This window comes from Bubalus kerabau, chromosome 17 (assembly GCF_029407905.1).
Source record: "Bubalus kerabau isolate K-KA32 ecotype Philippines breed swamp buffalo chromosome 17, PCC_UOA_SB_1v2, whole genome shotgun sequence".
Lineage (NCBI taxonomy): Eukaryota > Metazoa > Chordata > Mammalia > Artiodactyla > Bovidae > Bubalus > Bubalus kerabau.
This window is the reverse complement of record NC_073640.1, coordinates 22230225-22250344: the sequence shown is the minus strand read 5'-3', so window position 1 is coordinate 22250344 and position 20120 is coordinate 22230225. Positions and strand designations below refer to the sequence as shown.

Here is a 20120-nt window from a genome sequence, read left to right as displayed (position 1 = left end):
GAGGCAGGCCCCCAGTCTCCACCCAACCCTTCCAGGCCATGTGGGAGTCACGTTTCCCAGCCAAGGAGAAGGGGTCCATTCATCCTAGGGATCCATCTACTGTGGATCATCCAGACCAGAGGTTCTTGACCTCTTGGGGGTCCAAGGACCCCTTCAAGAACTATGGGTCCACTATCCAAATGCTCGTTCATATTTCTATCAGGAAAACAGCTCCCACAGACAGGTCTCAAAATTCCTGAGTGAAAAAAAAAATTATGATTCCTCCTTCCTGGGGAACTAGAGAATTGTGCTGTCATGATCCATCTATACAGCCAGACCCACTCTCCCTTTCTCCACCTGGCTGTCTGTCCTGGGGGGCTGATTCCTATAGACACCCTGATTGGGGGCTCCCTGTGGGTTAAAGCAAGAGTGAGGAGGAGAGGAAGGGCCAGGGTTTACCTGCAGCCCTCACCGTTCCCGGCTGCTGCGGCCTCCATCCTTCCAGGCAGCCCTCTCCACACCCACCTCTCAGCCAATAACCACTCACCCACCCCACCCCTTCAGGCCTTGTTGCTGGTGTTCAGTCACTTAGTTGTGTCCGACTCTTTGCAACCCCAGGGACTGCAGCACGCCAGGCTTCCCTGTCCATCACCAACTCCCGGAGCTTGCTCAAACTCATGTCCATCGAATCGGAGATGCCATCCAACCATCTCATCCTCTGTTGTCCCCTTCTCCTCCTGCCCTCAATCTTTCCCAGCATCAGGGTCTTCTCTAATGAGTCGTCTCTTCACATTCAGGCTTAAGGAGGCTAACAGCCCTATCCCTACCCCACCCCCAGCCCCAGGAGCCTGCATCATCCCTCTCTGCTCTTCCTAACTCCTGCCCAAGCTTTTGTAAGCTTCCCTTTATTAAACTCTCCTCAAATCACCCAGCAGCTTCCTCCCTATATATTCATATTTATCACATATGTTAACTGTATCACATACATATCAGGGGCTTCCCAGGTGGCGCTAGTGATTAAAAAAAAAAAAAAAAAACCTGCTTGCCCAATGAAGGAGACTTAAGAGACATGGCTTCAATCCCTGGGTTGGGAAGATCCCCTGGAAGAGGGCATGACAACCCATTTCAGTATTTCTGCCTGGAGAATCTCATGGACAGAGGAGGCTGGTGGGCTACAGAGAGCCAAAAAGAGTCAGACACGGCTGAACAGACTGAGAACCGCACAGCACATACACATATCAACTCTCTGTGATATGTTATATGCTACATTATTATTATATTTAGAAATATGTCTTGATAACAAAAGCCACCACACAGTTTCTAATAGATATCCAGGTACTTGCTCCACAGAGAAAAAAGTCTCCCTGCTTTAGTCCAGGGAAAGGTATGCCACCCTAATATAGTCAAGGAGAGGATTGTTCCTTGCTTAAGGTCCCCCACAGTAGACATAAAGCCCTGGAGAGGCTGCGAGTCGATTTTAAGTTTAAGCTACAACTTCTGCTTTCTCAGAGGTTTAAAACAGGGAGCAGAAATCCCCTTTCAGGGCTGGAAGGGAAGTTGGGAGCCTGCAGCATGCTGGCCACCTGACCTGGACACCTCTCTGCCCTCGTCTGGCCCGTGGATGGAGAGAGGCCCACGGGGGTGGGGCACAGACGTTCCTAAGCGGGAAAGCTCACAACTTCAGACGGGGGCTGAGAGCAGCAGGGCCAGGTTAGAATGTCTCCACTACATAAAGAAGTAAAAAGCCGGTGGAACTCTGTGGCCACTGTCTATCTCTTGGGTCTCCAAATTTCCATCTCACTGGGACTTGGAAGACTCTCAAGGGAGTATGGGATTAACAGGTGTGCTGTGCTGGGTGCTGTGCTTAGTCGCTCAGTCGTGCCCAGCTCTTTGCAACTCCATGGACCGTAGCCCACCAGGCTCCTCTGTTCATGGGATTCTCCAGGCAGGAAAACTAGAGTCGGTTGCCATGCCCTCCTCCAGGGATCTTCCCAAGCTAGGGATTGAACCTGGGTTTCCTGCATTCTAGGTGGATTCTTTATCATCTGAGCCACCAGGGAAGTACCCTACCAAATATAAAATAAACAGTAAGGATTTACTGTATACCACAGAGAACTATATTCAATATCTTGTAACAAACTAGAATGGAAAAAAATAGGAAAATATATAGACATATATATATGTGTGTGTGTATATAACTAATTACTTTGCTGTATACCTAAAACAAATACAATATTGTAAATCAACTATACTTCAATTAAGAATAAATTAATAAATAGATTTTTAAAAATCAAAATGAAATCTCTCATGGGGTGTAGTCACCTCTGATTTGAGGGTAGTTCCTAATACAGACACATATTACACCAAACTTTGCCTGTGACTTCAAGGCTGCCATGGTGCCCCTGAAGCCCATCCATAACACAGGTTGCTTGTGGGGAGCAGAGACTGGTAACGAGAAAGCTATCAATTGTGAATCTCAGTTCTGCCATTTCCTGTGTGATCTTGGACAAGTTACCTTGCTTCTCAGAGCCTCAAATCAAGGACGCTGGGGATAATAAGGGCTTCCCAGGTGGCATCAGTGCCAATGCAGGAGACATAAGACGTGGGTTCAACCCCTGGGTCGGGAAGATCCCCTGGAGGAAGGCATGGCAACCCACTCCAGTATTCCTGCCTGGGGAATCCCATGGACAGAGGAGTCTGGCCTGCTACAGTTCATGGGTCACAGAATCAGACACAACTGAACCAACTAAGGATGCATGGCACGGGGATAATACCATCCCTTCCTAGAGCCCAGGGTGGTTGTGGGGATTAAAAGGTAATTCTGGAACTTCCCTGGCGGTCCCATGGTTAAGACCCTGTGCTTTTTATGCAGGGGATGTGGGTTCAATCCCTGATCAGAGAACTAAGATCCCACTTGCCTCACAGCGCAAAAAATATTTTAAAATAAATTAAAGGAGGCAATTCTGGGGAAAGTGTAGTACAGTGCCTGGCACATGGGCCATTCCATGAATTTCGTCTATCCTTATTATAAGTTGAATCTAAGGTGCAGACTGAGGAGGGATCTCCGCTAGGTCTTTGCACAAAAGGGGCTGGGCCTGGACTCCTGGCTCCCAGCATAAAGGGGGTTCCCCTACCTGCACCAGGATGGCAACATTCCCACAGTGCCCAGCCAGCATCACCCAGCATCACTCACTAAAGAGCTTTGCAGACGCCCAGGCAAGGCAGCAGCTGCTCCACGCCGATGTCACCCACAGAGTTGTGGTCCAGCTGCAGGGCCACAGGCCGCTGGAGGTGGCGCAGCACGAAGGCCAGGGCAGCACACTCGGCCGGGCCCACACTGCAGAAGGTCAGCTTGAGGTGCCCAACGTTCAGCCTGCGCACGGCCTCCTGCGCCAGCCGCTCCTCCTGCATCTCATACAGGCTCCGGATGAGCCAGAGGAAGCCAGGCAGGGCGTGCATGCTCTTGGCCTCACCCGGCAAGGCGGGTGGGATGCAGCGGAAATGCTCGCGGAGGCTGCGGGTCAGACACTGCCGGACACAGTCCCAGCGCCTGAGCAGGCCCGTCTCAGAGGCCTGGCACTCAGCCAGCAAGCTCCGGTGCTCCTGTGACAACAGCCCCGCCAGGAAGGCCCCTGTGATCTGGAGGTTGTGCGGCTCAGCCCCCTGCAGCAAAGCAGCCACGCTGCCCTCTCTGCATCGGGAACCCCGCAGGAACAATTTGGGCAGCACCCTGGCCAGTGGCGAGCTTCCAGGCCTGTGACCTTGGAAGAGATGTCTGAGCGAGGACGGCGGGGTGTCGGCACTGAGGGCGAGGTAGAATGCAGCAAAGAAGCACTGGAAAGTGATATGCAGAAATTCCAGGGGGGCTGTACTCCCGGGTACAACCCTCTTGGCAAGCACCAGGAAGCCAAGAGAAAGGTCCTCACTGTCGACATGTGCCGCCTGCAGCTGCTTGGCTGAGAACACATAGCAGCACGTGCCCAGGCCCCAGAGAGCCAGGCGGCCGAGGTGCAGGAGTGTGGGGAGCCTGCCCTGAATCAGGCTGGGTCCCAGGCCATGGGTGGCTAAGGGTAGGGGGGAGGCGTGCAGCAGAAAGTGCTGCAGGATCAGCAGGTACATATCCGTGGTGGTCTTTGGGGACCCCCGGCCCTGCAGCAACAGCTCCTCGTGGCATTTGGACACCATCCAGGAGAAGACAGGCAGGTGGCACAGACCGTGCAGGGCCGAGGTGGCTCTGAGCAGGCAGAGGAGGCGGTCGGCCACCCCAGGCTCGCGATGCCGCTTCCTCAGGTACAGTTCGATGCCCTCTTCCGAGAAGCCCTTGAGGCTGAGTTCCGTGCGCACGTGCTTTCGGAGGCTCGCCGATACCGCGCCTGGGCGGCTGGTCAACACCTTGCGGGCGTTCTTTAGCAGATTGCCCTGCAGAAGGTTGAAGAGCAGACTCTGGACTGACGTGGGGGCGGTCGGACAGCAGTGACGCTCCCGATCCGTGAACCTGAACCTGAACTCATCAAAGCCATCGAAGGTTAAGAGGATGCGCTCAGGGTGGTCAAGGAGGACCTGGAAGACGTCCTGGGGGCCAAGGTCAGGCCAACAGCAGTGTTCGAAGAGCAGCGTCTGCACGGACAGTGGTTTCACCAGGCACTGCAGCTGCCGGCAGCTAAATGGGAAGACGAAGAGAAATTCCTGGAAGGCCCGCCCGGAAGCCCAGAGCAGGTGCAGCTGCTGCAAGAGTGTGCTCTTGCCACTGCCCGCCTCGCCCACCACCAGCACAGTGTCCGCCTCTTTGTTGAAATGGCCACGGGTGCTGAAGAGCTCCTCCAGGCCTAGGGTGGTAGGGCTCTGCTGCGAAGGTCCAGCCATGCCCACCTCCATCTGGATTTCCAGAACATTCTCTGTATACACTTCTTCCAGGCAAAGATTCTCTGCTCCATCGTAGGTGCTCAGGAAACGAGACTGAGCTGATATAACGGTCCTCAGCTTGGACACGTACTTCTTACAGGCGGCATCTGGAAGACAGAAGAAGAAACAGAGGAGCTGGGACCATGGTGAAAATGGGACCTGATGAGGGGTGGGCTGCCTCGAGGAAATGAGATGTGACGCATGGGCAGTGCCTGTCCTGGCTCTCCACTAACAAGCCATGGACTTGCGACTTAGCAGCAGCAGCAGCAGCAGCATGTAACCTTCCTGAGACTCAGTTTTCTCCTCTGTGGGACAGGAGAAGTGGTGGTCCATGTAAAAACTTGCGGATCAACGAAGATAATGTTCTTTGTTCAGTGTCCAACACGAAGTGCTCAAAAGACATTGCCTAGCACCATTATCGTTACTGACATTGCAAAGAGCTCTAGAGAAGATCAGGAGCACTGTGCTGGGATCAGAAGACCTGCATTCTGATGTCTGTCCCACCATGTTGGTTCAGTAGACTTAGATAAGTCCCCTCACCACTCAGCCTCAGCTGTTCTTTCTAAAGGGAAACAGAAGGCTTGAGGACACAGGAGCTCAGTTTCTGAAGTCAGATACACCTGAGTTTGAAATCTGGGTCTACCATCAACTTGGGCAAGCGTCTCATCCTTTCTGGCTTTAGCATTCTTATCTTTAAAACTGGGAACAAACCACACCTTGAAGGATTGTTTTAGGAAGAAATGAGAAAAAGAAGAGTTTAGAAGAATGGTGACATATAGTTCACTCTCACAGAATGCTGTTTATTATCATTATGATTACTGGAAGCAGCAGGCACAACAGTGGCCCCTCTAAGGCACCCAGATTCTAACTCACAGCAAGTGTGAATATGTTAACTTACTTGCAAAAAGGATTAGACAGGTGTGATTAAACTAAAGGCCTTGAGGTGGGAAGCTTATCCTCGTTTATGTGAGTGGAGCCAGCGGTGGATGGTACCTGGGCCACTGGGGCGCCCAGATCAAGGACCTGGACAATATTCCCTAATCAAGACCTACTTCCCCATCCTCTTCATACAACCGTCTGCAATACAAGTTCTCATGTCTAGGATGTGTCCACAGGGGTGCTGTTTTTCCTTTTGTTGTTGTTGTTCAGCCGCTAAGTTATATCTGTCTTTTGGGGACCCCATGCACTGCAACATGCCAGTTAGTGTCCTTCACTATCACCCAGAGTTTGCTCAAAGTCATGTCCATTGTGTTGGTGATGCATTTCATCTTCTGCTGGCCTCTTCGCCTTTTGCCTTCATCATCCTCATATTATACCAACATGAGCAAACCACTCCCAGGGTCAGGGGTTAGTTCTTTTTATAGGAAAGTGAGAAGTGTTGGTCCAGAGCCCCAGGCGGTAGGACCACAGAGTATCACAGACTTACTGCCCCCAACCAGGTACTGACCCATTTGTTCTCAACTCAAAGGCTAAAAGGTAATTCTCACAGAGCGCTCTGAGCACACTGAAGCTGTATTTATGGTCATTCAAAGGACAGGCCCTGTGATTGTTGTTTCCTCTTCTGTTCCCAAAGCTGATGACTGTCTTTGCCCTTAATGCCACCTGGATAAACTAGGAGCATTGAATAGAGACTGCAAAATATATATATTTTCCTAATACTTTGATTTTGCATGCAGGATTTCCAGCTGCCAGCAATCATATCAAAATTCTCTAGGGGAAAAAATTTTCTCCTTTTAAAAACAAACACATATCAATTGTCACCTTTGGAATTTTCACCTTTGGGAATCTTGCACCATGGCACAGCGTTAACCATGCGTGAACAGCCAGCTGAGGTTGATGATACCAATAGCAAATATTAACCAAGGGCTAAGCAGGGTAGCATGCTCGGAGCTATGCATCCCCTATTGTGTACTGATGCCTGCGTTCTGTTCTCAGGTGAGAGGGTGCAGACCCAGATGCCAAGCACAGGCTTCCAGACATCCTTCCTTCAGGGGGCAGAGCCCGAGGTGGTAAATCCATCTGTCAGCACCATGCACAAGTCAGGGGGCCTTGATGGTAATGAGCTTTCTTGACGGTGATACAGGATTAAGACACACGAGGCTTGCATCCTCTCTTTACAACCAATGAGCTCTTCTCCCAAGAAAAGAGGAAGTATGGGTGCAGATGGTCTAAAACCAGATCCATCCTCCCCTAGCTTGTTACTCAACCTCCCTGCCCCAGTTTCCATATCTGCAAAGGGGAGGAAATAATACCTGCTTCTCAGGGTTGTTGCCAAGGACAGACATCATAAATAAAGCACTTGGCAGGATGCCTGGGACGTTCGAGCTGTGCTATCCGAGCCTCTCCCATTCCTGAGTTGGGTCGGTGACCATGTGAGATGAAAGATATCACATTATCTAAATCCATTTGGCTCCTAAGTTTCTGATGAGTAGCTAAACTGCAGATATCAAGAGATACCAGCCATCAAAAAGTGTTTCTGTATCTTTCCAATACATGTAACGAGAGAAGGGCCAGTAAGAAAGGCCAGTATTAGCCCTCAAGACAAAGTTGCTCCAGTGATCACTCTGCAGGGTAAAAAGAAATCAAAGCAAACCCTAATAGTACACACATTAATCCTCCCAACATCCCAATGAGACAGTGTTGGTACTGTTATTGTTGTTTAGTCACTAAGTCATGTCTAACTCTTTTGCAACCCCACAGACTATAGCCTACCAGGCTCTTCTGTCCGTGGGATCGCCCAGGCAAGAATACTAGAGTGGGTAGCCATTTCCTCCAGGAGATCTTCCCATCCCAGGGATCAAACCTCCATCTCCTGCATTGGCAGGTGGATTATTTACCACCGGGCCACCAAGGAAGCCCCAAAACAGTAGTGATGTTACCCTTAAAATGAGACGCTGAGTTTTACGGAGGTTTGCACAGCCAGTAAGTGAGATTTTAGCTGACAAGTCTCATGCTGATGTTTTTGCTCTTCACCACGAATCTGAAAGTCTTCCTTTCCTTTTCTGATAACTGAAAAGAACACATATATACCTTCAAAAGGCCAGGCCAATGGGACCGGTAATTCCTGAATACACTGTAGAAGAAAGGCAGCCAACCCATTCGCCTTCACTGTGGCGAGATCAAGGAGCCTTCTTGCCTGTGGGGAAAGCAAAAGTCATTATTTATCCAGAAAGGCAAATGGAGAGGTGTGAGAAGGTCTCTACCAACTATGGCAATGCCATGAGCCTCTCTCTTCCACCACAATAAAAGGCCAGAAAAACATCTGTATGGTAAGATGCATTTAAACAAGTCAATGCAGTATCAGGTGGTGAAGTGAACACTTGAACACACATCCAATGTGGCTCCCTCTTAAGACTCATTGAAAGAGTGAACAACTTAAAAAAAGAAAAAGACATAACTCTATAAACCTGCAAGAATGGGAAAAATAATTCTTGGAAGATGGAAATCACGTGAGTGAGTAGTGATTTCTTCGCGCCTCTGAAATCCCCACAGAGACTACAGCACAAGGCGCAGTGGCAGGTTTCAGGCGCACTAGTGATGGAGGACCGCAACGCAGCTGTTCTAAGACACGAACACAAATACTATGAACACTTTAAAGCAGCCGTGAGCAGGTTTATTCCATGAGTCTCAATCAGCTTTACCTAAACTCACCTGGACACCAAACACATACTTCAAAAACAGACAAAAATCAAAACTAGAAAGTCCCCTTGACATTTTGAGACCATACACATTCCTTTACTTAGAGCAGTCTTATGGCTCCTCCATCATCTGAAACATTACTCAAACATCATCAATGATTTTGCTCTTCAAAGATGCTATCAATAAATTACACATGAGAGCTTCCCAAAAGAAGCAAAAATTGATGTGAAATAATTTTTCAAGCAAATGTTTAAAATTCAAATGAGAAAGCAGACAACACTGTGAATGAACTATACTCTAATAAATCTTTTAAAATAACATTATTACTAAATAAAAAATGAAATAAACATCCTAACACAGCAATGTATTCCAGTTCAGTCATTAATAATTCATTATTTCATCAACAAATATTTCTTGAGTGCCTACTATGTACAAGGTTCTCAGCACAATAAGCTTTAAGACAGAAACTGGTACATAGTAGGCATCAAAATAGATTCATATGATTCTAATCAATTAATTAAATTCTAATTAATTCAATTAATTAGTCAAAGCCCTGGGTTTAGCACTGGCCTTCTCATTAACTACTGTGAGCTTTTTCTCACTTTTCTGAGACTCAATTTCCCAATCCATAAAGTGGGCTGTTAATGACTGTTCCATCTGCATTACAGGAGACCTGAGGTTCACTCTTTGGGGGAAGACAAAACAAAGAGCTTCAGAAGTACCCCAAAGACATTTTTCTGTTCTTGTGGAATGGCATCTTCAGAGGCAGTTATCATAATCCTGAATGTTTATGAGCGAATGCAATTTCATATAGAAGTCCTATGTGGGCATTTAAACTACATAAGTACATCATGTTTTGTATTAATTATTAAACACAGATTTAACTTAATAAATTTTTGTGATCTGTTGAGCTGTTAGTTTACAGCGGACGGCACTAAAAGCGAACAAGCACAGAGCATCACCAGTTACCCAACTGATAGTAACAAACAGTGAGCTGGTGAGCGCTTGCTGGTGGTTTAGTCGCTAAGTCATGTCCGACTCTGTGACCCCATGGCCTGTAGTCCGCCAGGCTGCTCTGTCCATGGGATTTCCCAGGCAAGAATACCGGAATGGGTTGCCATTTCCTTCTCCACAATGAGTGCTTACTGTGTGCTGGGTACTGTTCTAAGAGTTATATAGCTCACCTCATTGAATTCTCCCAAGACCTTACTAATGTTTCCCAGATGAGGAATCTGAGACAGGAGAGATGAAGGAATGAGAGCTTCCACAGAGAAATCTGAAGTCACAGGCCTTGAGCCTGCATCATCCTGACTTCAGAATCCAAGATGCTCGCCACCACAAAACAGCATCTCGCATCAGAAGTGGCACGGCACCAAAAAGCCACAGCAACTTTCACCTTCCCAGCCACCTTTATTTATTTATTTTTATTGATTAATTTTTGCCACAACATGTGGGATCTTGGTTCTCTGACCAGGGATCAAATTCTTGTGCCCTGCAGTGGAAACGTGGAGTCTTAACCGCTGGACGGCCAGGAAAGACTGCTGGCTCCCAGGTGACATAGCGGTAAAGAATCCCTGTGTTAGTGCAGGAGACAAAGGAGACTTGGGTTCGATTCCTGGGTTGGAAAGATCCCCTAGAGAAGGAAATGGCAACTCGCTCCAGTATTCCTGCCTGAAAAATCCCACGGACAGAAGAGCCTGGTGGGCTACAGTCCATGGGGTCACAAAGAGTCTGACAAAACTGAGCACGCACACACACACGCATGCACACACCCACGCACCTTTAAAGGAGGACTATGACCCACATCTCCCCACAGGCCTGATTTCATGAACTAGTCTCAGTAACTAAGCACACTTTTCCTCTGAAATATGACAAGCCAAGAGGGAAGTGCTTACCCGCTGGGATGAAGTGAAGATGGGCCGCCTGATTTCATCAGTTTCGTACTGGCTGATGAAACCCCGCTGCTGTGTCAGGTCCAGCACACCCTCCACGTGGCCGTAGAGTCTCCTGACAATGGCTGGTCGGTGACTCTGCAGGTCACGGGCTGGGTGGGGTGAGTGGGGGTCCCAGGAGCTGGGAAGCTCGGGGGGCTGGCTGTCGGCCTGGGCCTCCCGCACAGCTGCAGTCAGTTGTTCACAGCCCCAAGCACCCTTATTCCAGATGGTGTCCAGGAGGCGCCTGGCCAAGTGGGAGATGGGCTGCCCCACGAGGCTAAGCCCCTCATAGTCCTCCCAGGAGAGGACTTCCCGGGAAAGCAGCCGGTCCAGAATACTCTCAAAGCTCTCCAGGGACCCCGAGACCAGCAACTCCACCAGCTGGCTTCTCTGTGTCTGAAAAACATCTTGTGCGCACATTTCACAATCTGGGAGGAGAATGAGGTCAGTGCAGGGCTTCTCAGAAAGCAGACGGAGGGTAGTGGAGAGGGCAAGTCTGCCCCACCCTGAGGCCAAGCCAGCCACGGCTGTACCCTCAGACACTACCAAGGCAAGCTCCCCATTGTACAGATGTACAAACGGAGGCCCAGAGAAGGCAAACTGGCTTGTGGTCTCACAGAGGGTCTGAAGCAGCCAGGAGTTAAATTAAGGCCCCTGGCTCCCACATCTATGCGTCATCCCTGGTTTAACAGGTTTATGACTTCCTTGGTGGTTCAGTGGTTAAGAATCCGCCTGCCAATGCAAGGGACACAGTTTGATCCCTGGTGCGGGAAGATTCCAAATGCCGCAGGGCAACTAAGCCTGTGTGCCACAGTTACTGAGCCCTCACCAAAGAGCCTGCATGCTGCAACTACTGAAGACCGTATGCCCTAAATAAAGCCTGTGCTCTGCAACAAGAGAAGCCCACATGCCGCCACTACAAAATAGCCCCCACTCACTACAACCAGAGAAACCCCACGGGCAGTAGTGAAGAACTTTTGGTGCTCTGTCAAAGATAAATACAAATTTTTTTAAAAAGGATTCCGTTAATGCTAGGAGCAATGTCTCCCAAGGAATAGGGGAATCATTTCTTAACAAGAGGTCCCTTCTATGTTGGTTGGATTCATGCTACCATAGCTCTCTCTTCAATAATGGCTAATGTTTATTAACTGACCACATATAACGTGTCAGGCACCATCCTAAGTGCTTTCAATTAACCCCGCCAACCACTCTGAATTTGGTACTAGGATCAGCCCCACTTTACAGATGAAGAAACTGAGTCACAGAGAAGCTTGGTGACTTGCGCAAGGGTTGAAAGCTAGACGAGGCAGAGCTAGGATCTGAACCCCAGCAGAGCAACTCCAGATGGCATACCTTTCATTCCCTTGTATTTGGGTTCCCTACAGAGGCCCGAGCCCAGACCTCTGTACATAACCCACGGCGACCCCCAGAGGCAGACCCAGAACACTGCTGTGAAGATGCCAACCCAGGTGAAGTGAAACTCGTGGTGCATTTCAAAGCCTATGGATGCACTGCTCCCCTCCCCAAATGCCCAGGCCCTCCCCCCACCACCACACACCGTGTGCTGTCACCTCTGCCAGTGGCTTACCCCGGGCTCAGCCCTCAGACTCTGGGTCCTGGGAGTCCGTGGGAAGTGATCTCACAGAGCTCCAAGCCCTGGCAGGGTCCCCGCGCAGCAGAGAAAATCTCTTAGCAAGTTCCCTCCTGTGATGGTCACGGAGTCCAGAGACGTGGGCTGGTGCAGTGCCCACAGAAAGCGAAAGTAAAAGGACGTAGGCATGGGAACTGAAGAGGAACTCCAGCGTCTGTCTACAAAACAGGGACATTCCAGGATACTCGAGGGAGCAGACGCCAAGGGGCTTGGAAAGTCTGCCTTTTCCCTATTGGTTCTTTATGTGCCTAACTCCCTTCTTGGCCCGAGTGGAAGCCTGGGTTTTACTCATCCTGGCATCTCTAAGCCTGGCATGGAGCTGGGCCATGGGGAAGTACAGTGGGAATGTTCATGAATCAAAAATCCACTGAGGGAAGGGGTGGGGCTGGAACATTCTGTACCCGTCCTCATATGCCAGCCAAAGGAAGGGAAAGGAGAGATCGCAGCTCAGAATGCTGCCAACATGTAGGCTGGAATTCCTGTGCTGGTCAGATGAGGAAACTGAGGCAGCCAGGTAGCCCACGAGTCTGGCAGCTTCGGGGGCTGTGAATCCCCAATGCGGAGGCCCCTGTAAACCAGAAAGGAACACAGTTCTCTCCGGCCAAGCAGGCCTCCTTCCTGTGCCCAGTGCCAAGCAGAGGAGTCCAGAGGCTAGAAGTGGGGAGAGGGGAGAGGAGAGAACAAGACGGGGTAGCACAGGCTCTGGGCTTCACGCTGGAGTGGTTCTCGGCTATGAAAACACCAGCTCCATCACCACGCCTGCCCAGGTCCTCCACAAACAGCCCAGAAATGGGGTCTGCACTTCACCTCGAACCCAATGCCCAGAAGACCCATGTGCAGCCAGGAATTAAAGAAGCTGAAGAGTTCAGATGAGATAGGACATTGCCTGCCCCTCTCAACCAGAGGAGGCCTAAGGACGAACAGTGGCCATCTCCTCTGCATTGGGAGAATCTGGATCACTCAACCCCCGACCCGCAAAGATCATTAGGTTTAGAGTGCATGCTTAGTCGCTTCAGTTGTGTCCCACTCTTTACGACCCTACAGACTGTAGGCCTCCAGGCTCCTCAGTCTATGGCTTAGAGTAGGCATGGCCAAGTCACCTGCAGGCGGGACTTACGTGGCACAGGACTGGCAGGTCTCGATTTGCCCACAGACTCCACGTCTTTCCTGAGGAAACCCCCTACAGGATGGGCAGAGGCCGGAGTTGGCCAAGCAGATGTGAAGAATTACGTAATTCTCAGCAGTTCTGGCACAAAGCTTTCGGCCTCCACCATGACCTGCACAGAGAGACCCCACCAAGCCTAATGATCTTTGACACACCTACAAATACGCTCACCCACAAGGGGACGAGCTACAGCTAAGCTGGGACCCTCTGAAAGCCTGCCAAGTCTGGGTCAGCCGACAGATGCTTGAGGCACGCCTATCAGACTTGTGATGTCAGGGTACCCAGAGAAGGAGGCAAGCCCTAGCCAGAAGATTTGGCAGTCTATCCTCCCACCACGAGCTGGAAAGTCCCATCTCTGTCCTAGCCTTCTTCCAGAAACCTCAGAGCTGGGAGAATCTCCAAGTATCAATCTTGCCAGCACTCTATGTCTAAGAAGGCATTGTCCTTTCTCATCCTAAACATTCAGGGCAAAAGACCTGGCCCGTTGCTGCCCTCACTAACCAGTACAGGAAGTTCCTTATCATGTCTAACCAAAGTTTTCCCTGCTTCAGTTTAAATTGCGAACGATAGAAAACAGATGTCCACTCAACACCTATTTCATAAAAACTGTCCCTAAAATCCTACCTCTTGCCCCTTTATTCCCTGCCTAGACTTCCCCTCATCAGACTAAATCAATCAGCCTCTCTCCATTACCTTTTCTTCTCCACTTCAATTACTGCAACTTTGAGGTCATTATAGTCTTTTCTCGAGGAGGGTACGGTCTATGCAAAGAAAGGGGCACTTCCTTACTGAAACAGAGGGTCAAATGGAAGGGGCAACCCACACAGGGCCCCCGCTTATCCCCAAGCCTAGGGCAAGCCCTGACCCCTCCTTTCTTCCTGAGACACAGCTGATTTGGTTTTTCTGGAGCCCTGAGCCATTTGATTTGCCTAAGTGCTGAAATCTTAGCCTGTTGGACAGCTGCAGATAGGAAAGAGAGGGAGGCCCCAGAAGTTCACCTTCTGAGCTGTCCAGCTCTCGTCAGGGGCCACGCCTCCCCTGGGGCACTGGACCTATCGCCCCCTCACTTACTGCAGCATGCTCCATTCTTGCCCCCTTCACCAAGCTTCTCACCGGGAGAGCTGTTCTCAGCAGCACAGACACATAATGCAATTTCTCCACCTAACCCCATTTCTCTGCTCCCTTCACAGCAGGACTCCCGAGCTGTCTTCTGTACTGCTCTCCTCAAGCTCTCCCCTCCTGTCCCCTCTGGCCTCCAGCTGCTTTTGTCATGGCCCCTGGTGACCTCCAGGTTGCTGGATTCTCAACCCTCACTTGTTGGCTCTGCCAAAGGCATTCGTCATCATCACTCCCTCTCTTCTCCCTGAAGCATCTTCTGTGTTCCCTCCAGAACACCCCCACTCTCTGATTTCTCCTCCCATCTCACTGGCTGTTCTTTTGTCTCCTTGGCTAATTCTTAATGCTGCGAGCTACAGAACTCCCTGGTGGGACCTCTTTTCTCTGAATGACTCTCTCCCTAAGTGAGCTTGTGGCTTTAAATACCAGCTATCTGGTGATGATGCTCTAAATTTTTATATCCAGCCCCAATGTCCCCACTAAGCTTTTCCAACTGCCTAATGGGATGCCCAATGGGCATCTCAAACTTCACAAGCATAAAACCAAACTCCAGATCTTCCCCCTAAACAGGTTCCACTTCAGTCACTCAGTCATGTCTGACTGACTCTTTGCGATCCCATGGACTATAGCCTGCCAGCTCCTCTGTCCATGGGATTCTCCAGACAAGAGTACTGGAGTGGGTTGCCGTGCCCTCCTCCAGGGGATCTTCCCAGAGACCCACGTCTCGTTGGCAGGCGAGTTCTTTACCACTAGCGCCACCTGGCCCCATACCTCATCCCTCTTGCCTGCTTTCTTTCTCTCTATAGCACTTACTACTGCCTGACATGTCATGTATTTACTTATTGACAGCTGTCCAACTCCTTTCCAGAAAACGAACCCCACAAGGGCAGGGAATTTTATCTGACGTTTTCTTTGCTGTACCCTCAGTGTCTCATCCAGTGAACTGATCAAGACTGTATGAACGAATTAAAAAATGGATTTCCTCTGCATGGTTCTAGGAGCCAGAAGTGGAGCCAAGGGGTGGAATCTGCAAGCCACAGACTTTTGACTAAATGAAGCCAGAGCTGCAGGATGCTGAACAGTGTTTCTTAAGTACTGAGCTCCCCAACACCGAGCATATGCAGTTGAGGGCTCGTGCACTGGGTGGGAGGTTAGCAGGCTAGATGGGGTCCCTTCCAGCCTCAGATCTCAGAATGCTGATTGGTGAAGGGGATCTGAGTAATCAGTCAATTTAGGAGCAGAGTGATTAGGAGAGTGAAGGAATGTCACTCTGGTCTTCACCAGTGGGGTCTTCTCTCTATGGAACAAGGACCCTGTGCCCAGAGAACAGCCTGTGGGGAGATGGAGCCCACCACTGAGAGAAGCCCAAGAGCTCGAAAAAGGAGAGAAGCAAGAACAGACTGGGAGCCAAGGGTTCAGCTGGGGGAGCCCTCCTGGAGGAGATGGAGGAGGCGTTTGAGTTTGTTGCAAAGCAAGGAGGACCAGATGGCTGTTCCTCAACAGGAGGAAAAAACGCGAGGATGAACAGCACAAAAGATGCGGCGCTGGCAGGCCCTGGTGTGTGTGGGTCTGGGCAGAGATAGGACTGGGGATGCGCAGGGGTCTCCACACCCACCAGTGAGGAGATGGAGGCAGGAGACTCCCACGACAGTTACCAGGCCACAGGCAGGGTTAGAGAGCATTCGGGCACTCTCATTTATACCCATCCATTCACAAGCAAGGCGAAACTGGGTAAACTGAGGGAGAGAAGAGGCTAGACAGAAAGTAACTCCCGCTCAGAAATCTGAAGCCTGGCCGGCCGGCGCCTCACAACTTCATCGTGGACTTTCTCCCTACACACAACCTCGACCCCCAAATCACACCTCTCTATAGAACTCAGAGGCTCCAGGGACGGAAGTTCTGCCCACGCCGCTCCCCCTCTAGCCTCCTCACAGACCGCCAGGAGGCTCCCCAACCTCCAGATGGCCCCTTTCCTTCTAGACTCCGGGACTCCCGAAGGGGAAACCGAGGCAGCTTCATCGAGAGCCTGGCGTCCTGGACGGCAGTCAGGTGTCCCAATCCCAGGAGCGGGACCCTCGGCGCCCGCCGTCCCTTGCGCTGGGCTCAGGAGCACTCACCCCTGGCAACCGGGTTCCTCGGTGCAGCTTGAGTCTCCACTAGCCTGCTCCGCACCGGCGAGACTAGGCTGCGCTGGTGTTCCGCCCCGCCCCCATCCCGCCTCCGCCCCCGCCCCCATCCCGCCTCCGCCCCGCCCCCACCCCGCACACGCCCCTTCCCGACCACGCGCCCGACTTGCCCCGCCCCCTCTGCCCGGCAGCCCCAGCGCTCCCGGCCCCGCCCTCCACCTCCTGGGAGTCGAGAGCCAGAGGGACCCGGGCGGCCTGAGCACACAGGGCACACACATACACACGCAGAGATATACTTTGAATTAAAAAGCTAGGTAAGCTGTTGGGGTCAGTATTACCTGTCCCCGCTTTGAGGGTCAGTAAGTCAATAGTCGTCTTGTTGTTGTTTTTGTTCAGTCGCTCAGTGGTGTCCGACTCTGCCACCCCTTGGACTGCAGCACGCCAGGCTTCCCTTTCACCATCTCCCGAATCTTGCTCAGACTCATGTCCATCAAGTCAGTGATGCCATCCAACCATCTCATCCTCTGTCGTCCCCTTCTCCTCCCGCCTTCAATCTTTCCCAGCATCAGAGTCTTTCCCAATGAGTCCAGTCTTCGCATCAGGTGGCCAAAGTATTGGAGTTTCAGCTTCAGCATCAGTCCTTCCAATGAATATTCAGGGCTGATTTCCTGTAGATGGACTGGTTGGATCTCCTTGCAGTCCAAGAGACTCTCAAGGGTCTTCTCCAACACCACACTTTAAAAGCATCAATACTTCAGCTCAGCCTTCTTTATGGTCCAATTCTCACATCCGTACATGACTACTGAAAAAACCACAGCTTTGACTACAGGGATTTTTGTTGGCAAAGTAATGTCTCTGCTTTTTAATATGCTGTCTAGGTTTGTCATAGCTTTTCTTGCAAGGAGCAAGCATCTTTTAATTTTATGGCTGCAGTCACTGTCCACAGTGATTTGGGAGCCCAGGAGAATTAAGTCTGTCTCTGTTTCCATTGTTTCCCCATCTATTTGCCATGAAGAGATGGGACTGGATGCCATGATCTTAGTTTTCTGAATGTTGAGTTTTAAGCCAGCTTTTTCACTCTTCTCTTTCACCTTCATCAAGAGGCTCCTTAGTTCCTCTTTGCTTTCTGCACTAAGGGTGGAGTCCTTCCTATTGTGAAGTCCCAGGACAGAGTTCTCCCAAGTATGATGGTTACATGTTAGGTAACAGTGGACAGGGCATTTAAACTTCTTCTTCTTACATTTTTCTTTCAATTCTTCCAAGTTGAGGCAAACCATCTCAGTTTAGTAATAACAGGGATTGAACACCTCTCTAACACTGCCTAGTCCAGTTGGCTCTGTGACACTACCTAACTAGAGTTTACCAGAATTCTTTTTTACATTAAATTTGTTTTATTTTATGATTTCTTATTTCTGGGAAGTGATTGCTACTTTTTCATTGAACGTATTGCTTCACCCTGGTGGCTCAATGGCAAAGAATTTGCCTGGCAGTGAAGGAGATGTGGGTTCAATCCCTGGGTCAGAAAGATCCCTTAGAGAAGGAAATGGCAACCCACTCCAGTATTCTTGCCAGAGAAATCCCATGGACAGAGTAGCCTGGCCAGCTACGGTCCATGGGGTCAGAAAAGAACTGGACATGACTTAGGGACTAAACAACAACAACAATTAGTATAAACAATCCCTTTTAAACATTTGTACTTGGAAATTTTTTAATGTGAAGTCAATTTCAAGGGAAAATAAACTGACACTGACGTAGTGCTTTACAGACATTGAGTTAATCCTACCTACAGGATATTTGCTCAGTTCAGTTCAGTCGCTCCTGTCCAACTCTTTGTGACTCCATGAGCTGCAGCACATCAGGCTTTCCTGTCCATCACCAACTCCAGAGTTTACTCAAATTCATGTCCATCGAGTCGGTGATGCCATCCAACCATCTCATCCTCTGTCCTCCCCTTTCCTCTTGCCCCCAATCCCTCCCAGCATAAGGGTCTTTTCCAATGAGTCGGGTCTTCGCATCAGGTGGCCAAAGTATTGGAGTTTCAGCTTCAGCATCAGTCCTTCCAATGAATATTCAGGGCTGATTTCCTTTAGGATGGACTTCTTGTATCTCCTTGCAGTCCAAGAGACTCTCAAGAGTCTTCTCCAACACCACAGTTCAAAACCATCAATTCTTTGGCACTCAGCTTTCTTTATAGTCCAACTCTCACATCCATACATGACTACTGGAAAAACCATAGCCTTGACTGACAGACTTTTGTTGGTAAAGTAATGTCTCTGCTTTTTAATATGCTGTCTAGGTTTTTCATAGCTTTTCTTCCAAGGAGCAAGTGTCTTTTTAATTTCACGGCTGCAGTCACTGTCTGCAGTGATTTTGGAGCCCAAGAAAATAAAGTCTGTCTCTGTTTCCATTGTTTCCCCATCTATTTGCCATGAAGCAATAGGACTGGATGCCATGATCTTAATTTTCTGAATGTTGAGTTTTAAGCCAACATTTTTACTCTCCTCTTTCACTTTCATCAAGAGGCTCTTTAGTTCTTCTTCATTTTCTGCCATAAGGGTGGTGTCATCTGCATATCTGAGGTTATTGATATTTCTTCCAGCAATCTTGATTCCAGCTTGTGCTTCATCCAGCCCGGCATTTTGCATGATATAGGATATTGGCCATCATTACTCTGATCTATAGAGGAAGAAACTGAGGCACAGAAGTGTTGATCAATCGATCCAAGTCCTGACAGCAGAGCCCAGATTTGCTCCCAAATGTCTGACATCAAAGTTCATGCTCAAACCACCACCCCACTCTGCCTCCAGGTAAATGCCTGCGCAGGTGGTGCACAGTTGGCTGGGTTAGAAGGACTGAATCTACCCCAGGAAAATCCTTCCAGACGGTGTACAGATCCATCTACAAGGATGTTCCTACCTGTGCTCAGTAGCTCAGTTGTGTCTGACTCTGCAACCCCTTGGACTGTAGCCCACCAGAGTCCTCTGTCCGTGGGATTTTCCAGACAAGAATACTGGAGTAGGTTACCATTTCCTCCTCCAGAGGATCTTCCCGACCCATGGATTAAACATAAGTCTCCCGTGTCTCTTGCATTGGCAGGTGGATTCTTTTCCACTGTGCCCCCTGGAAAACCCTACAAGGATGTTCGCCACCATCTTATCTGTAACAGTCAAAACCCGAAGCCTCCTAAATGCCCAGTTATAAAGAAAAGTGACAGAGCAACCGAACCTGGAAAACCTACCTGATTTATCTTATCTCATATCCCATATCCATCCTGGGATCAAATTTGTCAACTTGACCTTCAAAACATATTCAGAATGCAGCCACTTCTTACCACATCCACCATGATTGCTGCTAAGTCATTTCAGTTGTGTCCGACTCTGTGTGACCCCATAGACGGCAGCCCACCAGGCTCCCCTGTCCCTGGGATTCTCCAGGCAAGAACACTGGATCACTTGAGTCCAAATCACTGTCATTCTCACCTGGGTTATGGCAAGAGCGCCCAGCCATTCCCCACGATTCCAACTAGTCTCTCTTCCATCCCTGCCTCACACTGAACCCCAGTCTCCATTTCAGTCTGCTGTTCCAAGCAGCCTGCCCATCTGCCAGTG

The 20120-nt window shown here is 49.8% G+C and overlaps 1 protein-coding gene across 5 annotated transcripts in view; it reads right to left on the bottom strand.

The window, feature by feature from the left end:
• NOD2 (nucleotide binding oligomerization domain containing 2) overlaps window positions 1-16571 on the bottom strand; it is a 34053-nt gene extending 17482 nt beyond the window's left edge. Inside the window, exons 1-5 of one of the 5 annotated variants that reach the window (XM_055553246.1) lie at window positions 16504-16555; window positions 12043-13382; window positions 10416-10882; window positions 7912-8017; window positions 3173-4988 (exon numbers count right to left, since the gene is read on the bottom strand). In XM_055553246.1, coding sequence (XP_055409221.1) covers window positions 3173-4988; window positions 7912-8017; window positions 10416-10874 — 2381 coding nt within the window. In that variant the 5' untranslated portion in view covers window positions 10875-10882; window positions 12043-13382; window positions 16504-16555. Of the gene's footprint in view, window positions 1-3172; window positions 4989-7911; window positions 8018-10415; window positions 10883-12042 lie in introns of all 5 variants that reach the window. The other 4 variants (XM_055553247.1, XM_055553248.1, XM_055553249.1 and 1 more) reach the window with 4 other exon arrangements.
• Between the last annotated feature and the right edge of the window lie 3549 nt (window positions 16572-20120).